Consider the following 13,294-nt stretch of genomic DNA (forward strand, 5'->3'; position numbering starts at 1 on the left):
TTTAATTTTAGGCCTTGTGAGCTCTCTCTTCAATGACAATTGAAAAATAAAGTTCCTGGATTATCATTTGTTGTGAAGATTTTCTGTATATAAGATATGAGGACCTGGGCCCTTTATATTCCCTGAAGACAGAATCAAAAAGAAATAGGCATACATTAAAGGATGAAGGATACGAGTAGGACATAAGAAAAAAAAATTCTGAACAGGGGCAGTATTTATTGGCTAACTAAAAGAAGTAGCAAAACACCCAATTTGATGTGACTTGAGTAGCTAAATGTGAGAAGGAGATACATTTATGCTTTCTCTTTTTCCTGCAGCCATCACCTAATTGGTCTTTGGTCTCTAAAAAAAAATCCCCTTTCTATTCCATCATTTACAACTGCACCAAATTTCTCTCCCTAAAAGAGTGAGCTTTTCTTGTCACTTTCCATAGATAATGCTTCAGTGGCTTCTTTAACCAGAATAGAGGCTTACCTCTTTTCGGATGGCATCATGGGTTCTTACAACTCTTCTCCAACTCATCTTTCTTAGCTTGTCATCCAATCAGAAAACACTTTCACTCGCCCGGTGACACTGTTCTTACCTTCTAGGATTATTTGTTTCTTGAACAGGCCCTGCTTGGCATGCATTGGTGTATTCATGCTTTGGTGTCCCTCCCCAGATGTGTACTTACTGACATTCTCATCTCTCAAACTCCAGCTCACACAGTGCTTCCTCACAAAGCCTTGCCTCCTTCCTTACCGAAGTGAGTGGCACTTCTAATACAGATGTCATCTCCTTATATACATATCTATCCTCACTAGTCTACTGTAAGCTCCCACTAGCCAGGAAAATGACATTCATATTTGTATCTTCCACAACAAAATAGATGATCAAGAATATGTTTGATATAAAGCAAAGTATTGATGAGTTTAATACTGTCATAATAATTTTCTTAAGTCTAAGAAAGTAAATATCAGGAGAGGCTCAGTAATATGAGCATCAGCTACAGGGCAACTAGATTTCTCCTAAGAATTTCTTTATATTCAGGTCATATTGATTTACTAGCCTTTAATTTTACACAGATACATTATACATCAGATATTTTTATTATAAATTTACCAATGTATTATAACCACATATAGAAAGTAAAGAAAATTATCATCCGTAATCCAATTATACAAATAAAAGAATGGGGGCAGCCTCGGTGGCTCAGTGGTTCAGCACCACCTTCGGCCCAGGGTGTGATCCTGGAGTCCCGGGATCGAGTCACACATCGGGCTCCCTGCATGTAGCCTGCTTCTCCCTTTGCCTGTGCCTCTGTCTCTCTCTCTGTGTCTCTCAAGAGCAAATAAATAAATCTTTTAAAAAATTATAAAAAATAAAATAAAAGAATGGTTATAGTCTTGGCATATTTTTCCATTGTGTAATATCCAATCACGTGCAGTCTTAAGTATTTATTTATTTATTGTCTTCTTTTATTGCCAGAAAACTTTTAATGTAATTCTGCATGTAGCCTTTATATATTATATTTAATAGTATATTTGCTATAGGCAGATTAGGAAAAAATATAACAAAGATATTATTCTCTCTTAAATTCAAAGAACTCCCTTTTCCTCATAATTTGTTTCTTTGGTTTGGTGATCAGAAAGTTCATATTGGATTAAAAGTTGATATTTTTTCATTTGAAACTGTAAAAAGTAACTTTCTCCATGAAAGAGTCCATTTTTTTTTATTTTGCTAGCATGATATGCAAATTTTACATATCAAAATATTTCAAGTTAAAAGTATGCAATTTCCAAGGAATTACAATCAACAGAATATTATCTTAAAATGCACTACTTAGCACATTGTGCTTTCTTGCAGATTCCAGCATCTTCCCCCTCCTTTGTTGGCTGTGAACATTATCCTGTCACCTCCCCCATGTGCCTGTCCCCTGTCCCCACTGGTTTACCTAGTCTTTTCTAGACACATCTTTAAGTTTCTTTTTATTCCATGTCAATGGAATACTAATTTAAAAGGTATTTAAGAAGTAAATCTCCAGAACTAAATGAAGTGATTTTTAATTTTTTTGTTAAGATTTTTTTTTAATTTATTTTTTATTGGTGTTCAATTTACTAACATACAGAATAACCCCCAGTGCCCGTCACCCATTCACTCCCACCCCCCGCCCTCCTCCCCTTCCACCACCCCTAGTTCGTTTCCCAGAGTTAGCAGTCTTTACGTTCTGTCTCCCTTTCTGATATTTCCCACACATTTCTTCCCCCTTCCCTTATATTCCCTTTCACTATTATTTATATTCCCCAAATGAATGAGAACATATAATGTTTGTCCTTCTCCGACTGTTAAGATTTTATATTTGTGAATAGTGCTCGCTTTGGCAGCACATATACTAAAATTGGAACAATACAGAGAAGATTAGCATGGCCCCTGCGCAAGGATGACACGCAAATTATATTTGTGAATAAAAGGTGAGATCTTTCTCAAAATTGTCCATCAGAAATCAGACAGAAATCTTGTATTCTATTTTTTAAAGATTTACATTCGGGTACTCTATCTTACTTTCTTTTCACCACCAGTACAGTTTAATAAAACCTTTAAATAACTGGCCCAGGACAATCTATTTCAGTCATAGAACCATCATACAATTAAGAAGTGTGTCTCCTGCTTTTTTGACTTTCAAGTTTCTTTTTAATTAGTAATCCATCTGTGGGACAAACACTTCTCAATAGGCTCTGGTGATGACAAAAATACTAACGTCAAAGATAACCGTAACGAATTTAAATATAGTTATTGTGTCAAAGGTAAGGATGAAAACAGTAAAACTTCTACATTAATATATTATTCTATATAATTTGGTATTTAAATATTAATTTGAAATGAAATCAGTAAGTACAGTAAGGCAGCACTTGGTTGTTTCACCTATTAAAGTATATGAATTTAAATCAGTAAAAACATTTTGGAGTATCTTAGGAAAATGGGAATCATCATTTATATTTACATGAAGCATTTACTGAGTGCCTACTATGTGCAAGGCACCATTGCTAGAACTATCATCAGATGCCAATGGAAGGAAACACAAAAGTGCAGAACACTCACGTCAACAATCAGGAAATCCAGCCAGCACCAGGCATTGGTGAAATACATTTGAAAACCATATGCGACCCACTTGAGAAGCATTTCCAGAATGAATATGTAAGTGAAAACTTTGTCGGCATATTCTAACATGGTCTTAATGGTTTTTCGCTGCTCAATATATATATCTTCAAAGGCCTGTAAGGGAGAAAATTCCATGGAATTTCATTGTTATAAACTATCTCTCATTGATGTCTTAATAGAGGAAACTCGCTGCAAGCCTCTCCTCAGGTGCCTGTGTCTGGAAGGCTTCGTGTTCCCATGGTGGCATCGTGTTTGTGGTTACCTGCATGCACACTTCAGTCAACCAACACATTCAAATAATGTTTAAATTAGGGTGTCAGGTTATCCCAAAGAGCTTAAAAATCTTGAGAGACTGTCAGGTGCTTCTCTCTACAGCAGGAGGCAGAAAGTCTTGCGTGAGTAGATCTGCTTTATTCATTATGCTAGAATGTTTTCTCTCAGTAATGCAGATGTAAGGCAAAGAGACAACACCCCACCCCCACTTCCCTAGTCTGAGAGGAAAGAGGAACAGAGGATTATCACTTTCTCCTCTTTATTTCTCCCACTCAACCTGGGCACGTGTGTGGTGCATGTCTGGAAGCTCCCTCTGCATCATTTTGCAGAGTTCTTGGGACAGTTTGGGGAATTCATTTTCAGGAGCCTCTGGGTGTTCTGGAATGAAAAGATCATTTCTCTAATTCAGTCCTCTTATAGACAAAAAATATTAGGATAACTTGGTGGTCTGGATTAAGAACAAAAGAAAAATTTCTTTTTTGGAGAAAAGGAGGATCTGGGCTTGTGATCAGGGCACAAGGGCCTCAAGTTTTTTTAGCTTAATTTATAGCTGAAGCTGAAGCTCCTCAGAAGCCAGGCACTGCACCAGCATGTTGATGCACTTTGGTGAGCTTTCACTGGGTAAAACTGAGAAGCAAGAGCTAAAACAGCAAAGGCATTAGTTACTGGTGGGACTGCAGAGTTCCCTCTCTGTTGGCATTAAAAACAAAGGGCTGCCTTCTTTGTTCAAGTATATGGCAAGATGCAGGATTCTTAGTCAATCAGAGACAGGTTTAGAGACCTTCAGATGCGAGGCTAGAATCCAAATGAAATCAAGTCACCAAACCCTGTAGTGACTAATTGAAAAACATAAAAGAAATACAGCCGTATTTGTATCACCAAATGGGAAAATGGGTCATATTACTTTCATATGTTAATTCATATTTTGACCAAACTGACCCTTCCATTGAATGAAATTGGACATAAGTTTTAATGCTTTCACTTTGCTACTAGTCAGTAATTAAGTCAGTCTACTATTTGCCACTCACTGTGATTGGCATTAGTGAATCAGCATGAACAAGACAAGTGAATTCCCTGCAAAATGAAGCTTATGTTAAGCAGTTTGATATTTAGCTGATAATCTCATGTCTGCATAATGACTCTTAGAAGAACTCCTCTGATGACTCAAAGTCAGAAAAATCTTTCTTTCAATATTATAAGAAACCACACTTACCTGAGTTTGATTCACCTACTCCATAGCAACAATAATTGCTATTTACTGAGGCTCACCCTGTGCTAAGAATATCACATGTCTCTTACTTCACAAGCACCATATTAAAGAAACATTTAATGAGAGGTTAATTGAGGCAAAAGATAAAGAGTTTCAGTAAAGAAGCAGATCATACATCACCTACCAGTGCCCCACTGCTGAGAAGAATCATGAAGACAATGAAAGTTTCAAACCAGTTGTGCTCCACTATCTTATAGCAAGTTTTTCTCAAGTTCCACCAGAGCTTCCCTTTGCCTTCTTCTATGCTTATCTGACAACACTTGAACTTCCGTACACAGTCTACAATAAGTCAAAGTAAATGAAGAAAAAATAATTACTCTTTGATTATATACATTTGTATTGGTAGGGGACTCATCTACGTTATTATCTGATACATTGTAAATAACTTTTTAAAGATGCTTCCACTTACACAAATAGAAATCATCTGTAAGTTTTTTAAATCGTTCATTCAACAAATATTTTTTATGTATATGTGATTATTGTAATGGATTATATTACATCAGAAAAACACACAGAAAAACAAAAAGAAAAATAAAATCTCCAAAGGTTGATATTTTTATCAACCTTGTCCTATGATTCCATTTTTTTTTTTTTTTTTTATGATAGTCACAGAGAGAGAAAGAGGCAGAGACACAGGCAGAGGGAGAAGCAGGCCCCATGCACCGGGAGCCCGACGTGGGATTCGATCCCGGGTCTCCAGGATCGCGCCCTGGGCCAAAGGCAGGCGCCAAACCGCTGCGCCACCCAGGGATCCCCTATGATTCCATTTATATATGGACATTTGAATCTAAATAGCTCACTTAATAGTATAATATATACATTTCCCTTTTACTGTAAGTAAATTGAACTGTGAAAAGTTGCACAATATTTTCTAAATAAGATTACCAGACTTAACCAGAATTTATATAATTATTCCACTATTATTGAATATGTTGCTTTAATTCTGGCTTTTTTCAACAACAATATCATAAACACCTTTGTGTAATTTGTAGGAATACTAGCCCAAAGGCATATCAACAAATATCTATTGAATATCTGTTGCATTCAAGGAATTGTACTGGACAAATAATAATATTAGAATGAGTAAACATAGTCTTTCTATTAAAAAGTGTGCATTTTAGGGGTGTTTGGTGGGGGGTTCCTGGGTGACTCAGTTGATTAAGCATCTGTCTTTGGTTCAGGTCGTGATCCCAAGGTTCTGGGATCAAGCCCTATGTTGGGCTCCCTGCTCAGAGGGGAGTCTGCTTCTCCCTCTGCCCTTCCCCCTGCTGGTACTCTCTTTCTCTTTCTCTCTCAAATAAATAAATAAAATCTTTTTAAAAAGAGGGGGGCGCCTGGGTGGCTCAGTCCATCAAGCATCTGCCTTCAGCTTAGGTCATGATCCCAGGGCCCTGGGATGAGCCCCCTGTCAGGTTCCCTGCTCAGCGGGAGTTTGCTTCTCTCTCTCTCTCTCTCTCTCTCTCTCTCTCTCTGCCTCTTCCTCCTCCCCTTTTGCTCTCTGTAAATAAAATCTTTAAAAAAGGAGTGTGCATTTTAAGTAGGAGAATTTTGCTCACAAATTCTATAGTTATAGAAAGCAAAAAAAATCATAAATTAAACAGGGTGCTTGAAGAGTTGATTGGTATAGATTAATTTCTGATATTGAGCTTTATAGAAGAAATGAATTTAAGGTTAGGCAGTGAGGGATATGTAAGAACAGGTCTGGAGAAATAATGACATCAGTAAAACTTAATGATAGGTCTAGAAGTTGCATGAGGAGAGAATTAGCAGTCAAGCTTAGAAAAAAACAGAGCCTATCTGAAAAAAGGACCTGAGTGAGTCAACTGGAAAATTTAGATTTTATATGCTGTCCGATGAGTAAAACACTGAAGGATTTATTTGAGAGTTGTGGAGATATACCTGATAAGAACACTGATTGAGAATGATTCCTGCCTATTCAAGGCACTGGATGGATAGAAAAAAAAGAAGTAGAAAAATAAGTTAAGGGTCCATGAGACTCAATCAATTGAACACTAAGAAAGTAAAAACAAGGGTAATAGAGGTGACAGTGGTCAGGAATCAGAAGATATTACAGCTGATAGGACCTGGCAGCACACAGAATAGGGGGAGGCTGGGAGGTGGGAAAGAGATGAGTCATGAGATAGGGTTTTAATCATGAAGAGGGCTCTGTTCAATGAATGGAAAAATAGAAAACTCATCTTGAAAAGAGTATAGTATTTTACTGTATAAATATTTATCAGGGCAGCCCGGGTGGCTCAGCGGTTTGGCGCCACCTTCAGCCCAGGGCCTGATCCTGGAGACCCGGGATTGAGTCCCATGTCAGGCTCCCTGCATGGAGCCTACTTCTCCCTCTGCCTGTGTCTCTGCCTCTCTCTCTCTGTGTCTCTCATGAGTAAATAAATGAAATCTTTAAAAAAAAATATTTATCAGATGCTACTTTATAATGCCACTCAGCCAGATCATATCCTTTGTTTCATGAAAATTAATGATGTGTTATAAAATGTTATTAGCTTCTCAACTAATAAATAAATAGTATTGTATTTGTTGTTTCTTTGAGGGCAAGATATTTTTTCATATTCCCAAGAGATCAAGACTTACATGCCCTGAAAATATTCATTGTATTAAATTAAATGGAATAAAATTCGTTTTTTTTTTCTCTAAAGAGGATATGAGATGAAAAGAACAGTTTAACAGGAAAAGATCAATTTTAGCAGGAATGATGAATGCCAAATTTGAGGCACTGGTTTATTTCTGAGAAGAAAGGAAGAAAATGAGATAAGGAAGGGGAACAAAATGGGCCTAATCTGTATTTGTTTTATTCTTAAATAAAAAATCTGAAGCAAATACGACAAAAGTATTCAAAGTGTTAAAGTTGGTTGGCAGACATCTATGTATTATTCATTATTATTTTTTACAATGTTAAATTTTTCTATATCCTATATAGAATATATTCTATAGTATTTCATACTTAATTTTTTTAAACTTTACAAATGACAAATGTTGATAATACCATAATTATTATTACATAATTACTTATTATTATAGTATATATGCATATATTATCACCCTAAAAATGAGCTGGTAAGAAATTGGTAAAAAGTAAAAGATAATACCACAAAAATTATTTTTGTGATATACCATTAGAATGTTCGTGAAGTCATTTATTCTTTTTTTTATTTTTTTATTTTTATTTTTTATTATTATTATTTTTATTTATGATAGTCACACAGAGAGAGAGAGAGAGGCAGAAACATAGGCAGAGGGAGAAGCAGGCTCCATGCACCGGGAGCCCGATGTGGGATTCGATCCCGGGTCTTCAGGATCGTGCCCTGGGCCAAAGGCAGGCGCTAAACCACTGCGCCACCCAGGGATCCCAATTTATTTTCCCATAATCAAGTAACTGCATTGGAATGTATGCAGACTTTTTGAAGAAAATAGTAGAGTGACTTCCCTCATTAATTAAGCTGAACATATAGCTCTCCCTCTGAAATTATTTAAAGATTGACAATTAATATTTCGGTATTTATTTGCATTAAATGTATTAAAGTCCAAAATCAATAGGTATATGCAGCATCACCTTCTGTAACAACCTTGAAAGAATCCATTGACATCAACTGTGATCTCTAACATCTGTGCAATTATATATTCTAAAATTTGCTTAAAGTTTAAATTAAAACAGCTTTAGTGTTCTTAATGTAAACATGCATAACCCAAGTGAAACACTTCTAGAATTAGTTGTATTAAAATTGCATTATTAGTAACAATTTGAGGTGGTCACTATTTTTATTTTTATTTATTTATTTTAAGACTTATTTATTCATTTTGGAGGTGGGGAGGGGCAGAGGGAGACAGAGAATTCCAAGCAGACTCCATATTGAGTGCGGAGCCTGAAGCAGGGATTGATCTCACAACCCTGAGATCACGACCTGAACCAAAATCAAGAGTTGGACACCTAACTGACTGAGCCACCCAGGCGTCCCTGAAGCAGTCACTATTTGTAAAATAAACTTGTACTTAAGCAACTGCTATATGGTATTGATTTGAGTCTAAGACATGATATGCATTATTAAATAGCTGTTAACTAAAAAATGAATTAAATGTGAAGTGATATCCAGAGTTTTAGAGAAATGCTTCTATACCTACAACAGGGATTTATATAAGAAATGAAAAGAATTGCATATCTTGTGCTATTGTACTAAATTTTTCTGCCTCTTCAATCATTAATGGTACATTCCCACACAGTGTGGATTGGCCAAGTGACTTTGCTTTGGTGAACAGGACAGAAGCAACACTGACATAAGAAGAGACTTGGTGGTTAGGTTTCCTCTCTCGCTACTGTGCCTTCACCCCCAAGAACATGCCTGGCCACCGTGTGGAGGACAGGATAAGAGTGGAGTGGAGCTGAGTCAGCCCAACAGTCCTCAGGCTCGGAAGAGAGCCCATCCAAGATCAGCAAAACCATCTAACTGGCCATGGACTTGTAAGCAAAAATACATGTTTTTTTTTTGCTATATGCTAAGAAGTTTTGGGTTGTTGGATATACAGCATTATTGTTCAAGAGATAACTGATCCATATGTCAAATTACGCAATTTTAGCTTTCTTTAGAAAATCCTCGATATTATTGCCCCAATGGCATGGTGTCCCATATTATAAAACAATACCATGTTCTGGCATTTCATTATCTATTATCTACTATCATTCAGAACTAGTAAAAATGTTAATTCTGACAGATACAAGTAACCATTACTCACGGACAGTTTTAAATGCACACTTAACCAATTACTCCCCATTGTAAACTGACAACACAGGAAACAACATATTACTTCTTTAACCTTAAATTTTTTTCTTTCTTTTTTTTTTTTTTTTTAAGGCTAAAGATATGTTTGAGTCAGCATTCTCTGATTAGATATTCTAGAAGGCCACCAAAACCCCCATATAGTTAGCGGCATTTCTTAATTGAACAGGATGCACAAAAATAGGAATGTCTGATTATATAACTTAAATCCTATATTTTACAAGATAATAGATATAGATGATTAGAGGGTGAGGAAAGAGGTAAGAGAGGTCCAGTGAGCTCGATGCATCCACTTACCTTCCGTGAAACAGGCTTCAGGTTCAAGAGATTCCTCGGGTTCTACCTCAGGTTGCTCTCCCTCAGCGGGAGCTCCTATATCAACTGTGCTGCCTTCAGATGAACTAGTTGCATTTAGCTTCTGAAAATCAATTCCACAGAAAAGCTTTTAAAATATTTTCTTTAATCGATAATATAAAAATTCAAAAGGCGTGCCCTCAAGTCTTCCGTACTCATTTCCTTGATCTGTAATTCAAGAATATCTTAAACATAATGCCAGTCCGCTTTAGTAGAGGTGGGGGTCACAAGATTAGATGTAGTGCCACAGCATATATCTTTTTTTCTTTAAAAATATGGTGCTAACAACTTAAATAATTTTTGGTTAAGCCCATGTATGGAGATTCTAAATAAAATCCTGAGGAGAGCTTATGTAAGCTGCCAGAGTCATATAGTCATCTGTAATCTTGCTTTTGTAAATTAGCTTACAAACGGTATGGTTTGTTTTATTCTAAAATTGTGACCCAACCAACGAAAGCTGCACAAGTGTATTTTCATGTCAAATGCAGAAAAGATTGATCCAATGCACATAAACAGCAACGATCTAAATTTATCCACTTTTCATTGACATGAAAACATATACCACTAGTTGTTATTAAATGTATTCTATAGTTTTCTAATTCAAAAAAGAGCAGCACATTGTTAGCTTTATAGCAAGAGCTGGTATTTTGCATTCTCTTTGGCCAATGCACTCCTGTGCTTCATTGTGCATTTGGAAACTACTTGTTACTCTGGCACTCTTACCTGTCCTGTTGATACAGGGAGAAATGAATCTTTGGCAGTCGTTTTGGTTTCCTTTAGGCTACATCAAATACCACCAAAAGAAAAATGTAATAGAAAGAAGTTGGTTTAAATCCTGACATGCAACAAACTTTAGCCAGGTCAGGGTGTTAAAGGGATCAGCTACTGATAAAGGGGTAACCAGTCTTTAGCCTGGTCTTATAATGCTGCAGGAATGACACAGGGCCAGGTATGAGTGCCACATGGAATCAGAGTAGTTTGGGCCACAGCATTCTCAGACCTGTTACAATGTTATTACCATTAGTGCATAACATCAGGAAATGGCTGAGCTGATAAGAGCTACATTATAAAGGGGGATGAGGTAAGCACATGATAAAATGCACACTGAAGTATGTTGAACTACTACAAGATGGATATTGTAGTCAGTACTAGAGACACTCTACTCATATTTGAGCTAAGAATTATGTGGATCTGCTCCAGGAAGATAGTTCCCTTATTTTATGAAAATCATTTTCTAGAAATAAACTATATACGTATGATAAATATGAGCTTGAAAATGCTTTTGTCTTGTGTAATTTAACGTTATTGGTGATAGAAGCCTAAATATTAGATATGTCTATCTTCTTAGAACTAGTTTCAGGGCTATTTTTTAATTTTACTGAAAAACAGTTAAATCAAGGATCATACATTATAAAATACTTGAGGTTTGTTGAATTCTTTTTCTGCTCACCAGGTGTATCACAATACTAGACAGATAATTATGATATCTTTGTCCTTAAAATTTGCATAAATTTTGTTTTAAGATGAAATGTCAAAGTAGGAATATTTATTACCTATGTTTTAATTTTTTACACTTTTAATTTCCTATCCTTTGTCTTTTGGTTAGATCCTTTGATAATATAGCTGTGTTCACATACATGTAATTGATAAAGAAATGACCAAATTATCCTCAGTCCAATTCATCTGAAACACATAAAATTGTTACATATTCAGGACCTGAAGATACTGATCTTATCTGCAGGATGTTGAAACATGGTAATCGGAATAATTGAAGCTTAGTCATACCTAATCTAACTGCAAATAGTCCACAATAAGAAGTGAAAACATTCGTTTTAGGAAAAAGGATAGCACTGTAAATACAGATTGGGAGAAGACCTGGGTGTGAACCAAGGAAAAAAATGATGCTCCATATTCAGAGTACTTCATATGCTCAGGCTGGCATTAGTGAATGACTGTGTTACAGCATATCAGTGCTGGGCATGTCACAGTTACTCAATAAATATTATTTTAAAGATGAATAAATGAATAGACTTCTCCATAACAAAATGAAGGTTAGCTCTTTACAGTAATTGGAAGGTCATCAGATGACAAATTTCAGTGAATGTTGGTTTGATATGTTCCAGGAGGATCCCTGTAACGTCAACTATCATACCTTCCATTTAGTACAGTTCCACACTACTAATATAGAAATAATGTCTTTTTATTGAAGTCAAATATTTGTCTATTTAAAGGCCAGGTTACCAGAAACTATTTTGTCTCCAGAAGTCTTAACACCAGACTCAATTTTCTGAAGCAAAGATACTACTTTTGCCATTTCTGTGTGCCTGGTACCTATCACCAATGTTTGTGTTTAATAGATGTTTGTTGAGTAAATGAATAAATGACCAGTGCATGGACTCTTTTTTTTTCCTCCCAGTAACTACCTCTGACACCTCCTATTGGATACTTTCACATTCAAGGGAATACAAATAATACTTCCACTTAGGTGCAGAGTAACATAAATCCTTTAAGATTCTGAATTGTGTAAATAATGGCCAGTAACTTTTAGAATTAGGAGTGCTGTCTCAATATCAGGCTCTCTCTCTCTCTCTTTTTTTTCCCCCAACATCAGGCTCTCAATTATTCAGACCTAAAATGAGTCTACAAAGAAAACTGCAGTTTAACTCCAGAGTTAATAAACTCTGAATCACTCTGAACATATGAATATATATATATATATATATATATATATATATATATATATATATATATATATACTGAATCATTCTGACAAGGTTTTCTTTCTTTTAACTCCTTAAAGGTGAATTTGTAGTTCCCTTGTTGAATGGAATCTTTTTAAGGAGAGGTAATCTTCTCCTTCTCCATCTTCCCTCTGATGTGGAACAGCAACCAATCCAGCGTCTATTTAGAGAAGGAAATGTGGCTTTAATTATCTTGTCATAAGTTATAGTGAGTCAGTAGCTGGACTCTAGATTTTCTGTACCCAATTTAGCAGAATTTCCTAGAGAATTTTTTGATGATTCATAAGTAAAACCAACCTTTATCAATATAAAATATTTAGTAGACGTGATATGTAGTTAAATTCTGTAGGTTCAAGATAGTGCTTGTGATATTATTGGTTCCCATGTTTGTGACCATGAACTTAGTATTAGTTAATTTATATTCATATTCTTATATGTATTAATGTAAAGTAGAGCTAAATATTCATTGGAATAGTAAATGAACAAAGAGTTAACTTTAAACAATACTGAGATGTAGGTAAGAAGCTGACTTATAAAATCTTTCTTGAAAACATCAATTCAGTGGCTTTCTTAAAATTACATAAGAGGCAAATATTATGATATAAAATATGTAGGTTAAAAGTTATAACGTGTAAAGAATCCATAAAAACCAAAGGAATCAAATTAAAACTTTAAAACTCCAGCTTCAGATATGGTCATAATTACAATAAATTATAACTATG

General features: G+C 35.5%; 1 protein-coding gene and 1 non-coding gene across 3 annotated transcripts in view; one reads left to right on the forward strand and one right to left on the reverse strand.

Annotated features, from left to right (window-relative positions):
• The window catches only part of SCN2A (sodium voltage-gated channel alpha subunit 2), a 135,434-nt gene that overhangs the window by 17,443 nt on the left and 104,697 nt on the right, over window positions 1-13,294 (reverse strand). For both annotated transcript variants that reach the window (XM_077883435.1, XM_077883436.1), the window contains exons 18-20: window positions 9,775-9,895; window positions 4,806-4,960; window positions 3,079-3,252 (exon numbers count right to left, since the gene is read on the reverse strand). In XM_077883435.1, the coding sequence (XP_077739561.1) occupies window positions 3,079-3,252; window positions 4,806-4,960; window positions 9,775-9,895 (450 nt within the window). The remainder of the gene's footprint in view (window positions 1-3,078; window positions 3,253-4,805; window positions 4,961-9,774; window positions 9,896-13,294) is intronic.
• Window positions 2,348-2,454, forward strand: LOC144304996 (U6 spliceosomal RNA). Its single transcript, XR_013372031.1, has one exon. It is a non-coding gene; the product is annotated as a U6 spliceosomal RNA (small nuclear RNA).

This window comes from Canis aureus, chromosome 34, assembly GCF_053574225.1.
Source record: "Canis aureus isolate CA01 chromosome 34, VMU_Caureus_v.1.0, whole genome shotgun sequence".
NCBI lineage: Eukaryota > Metazoa > Chordata > Mammalia > Carnivora > Canidae > Canis > Canis aureus.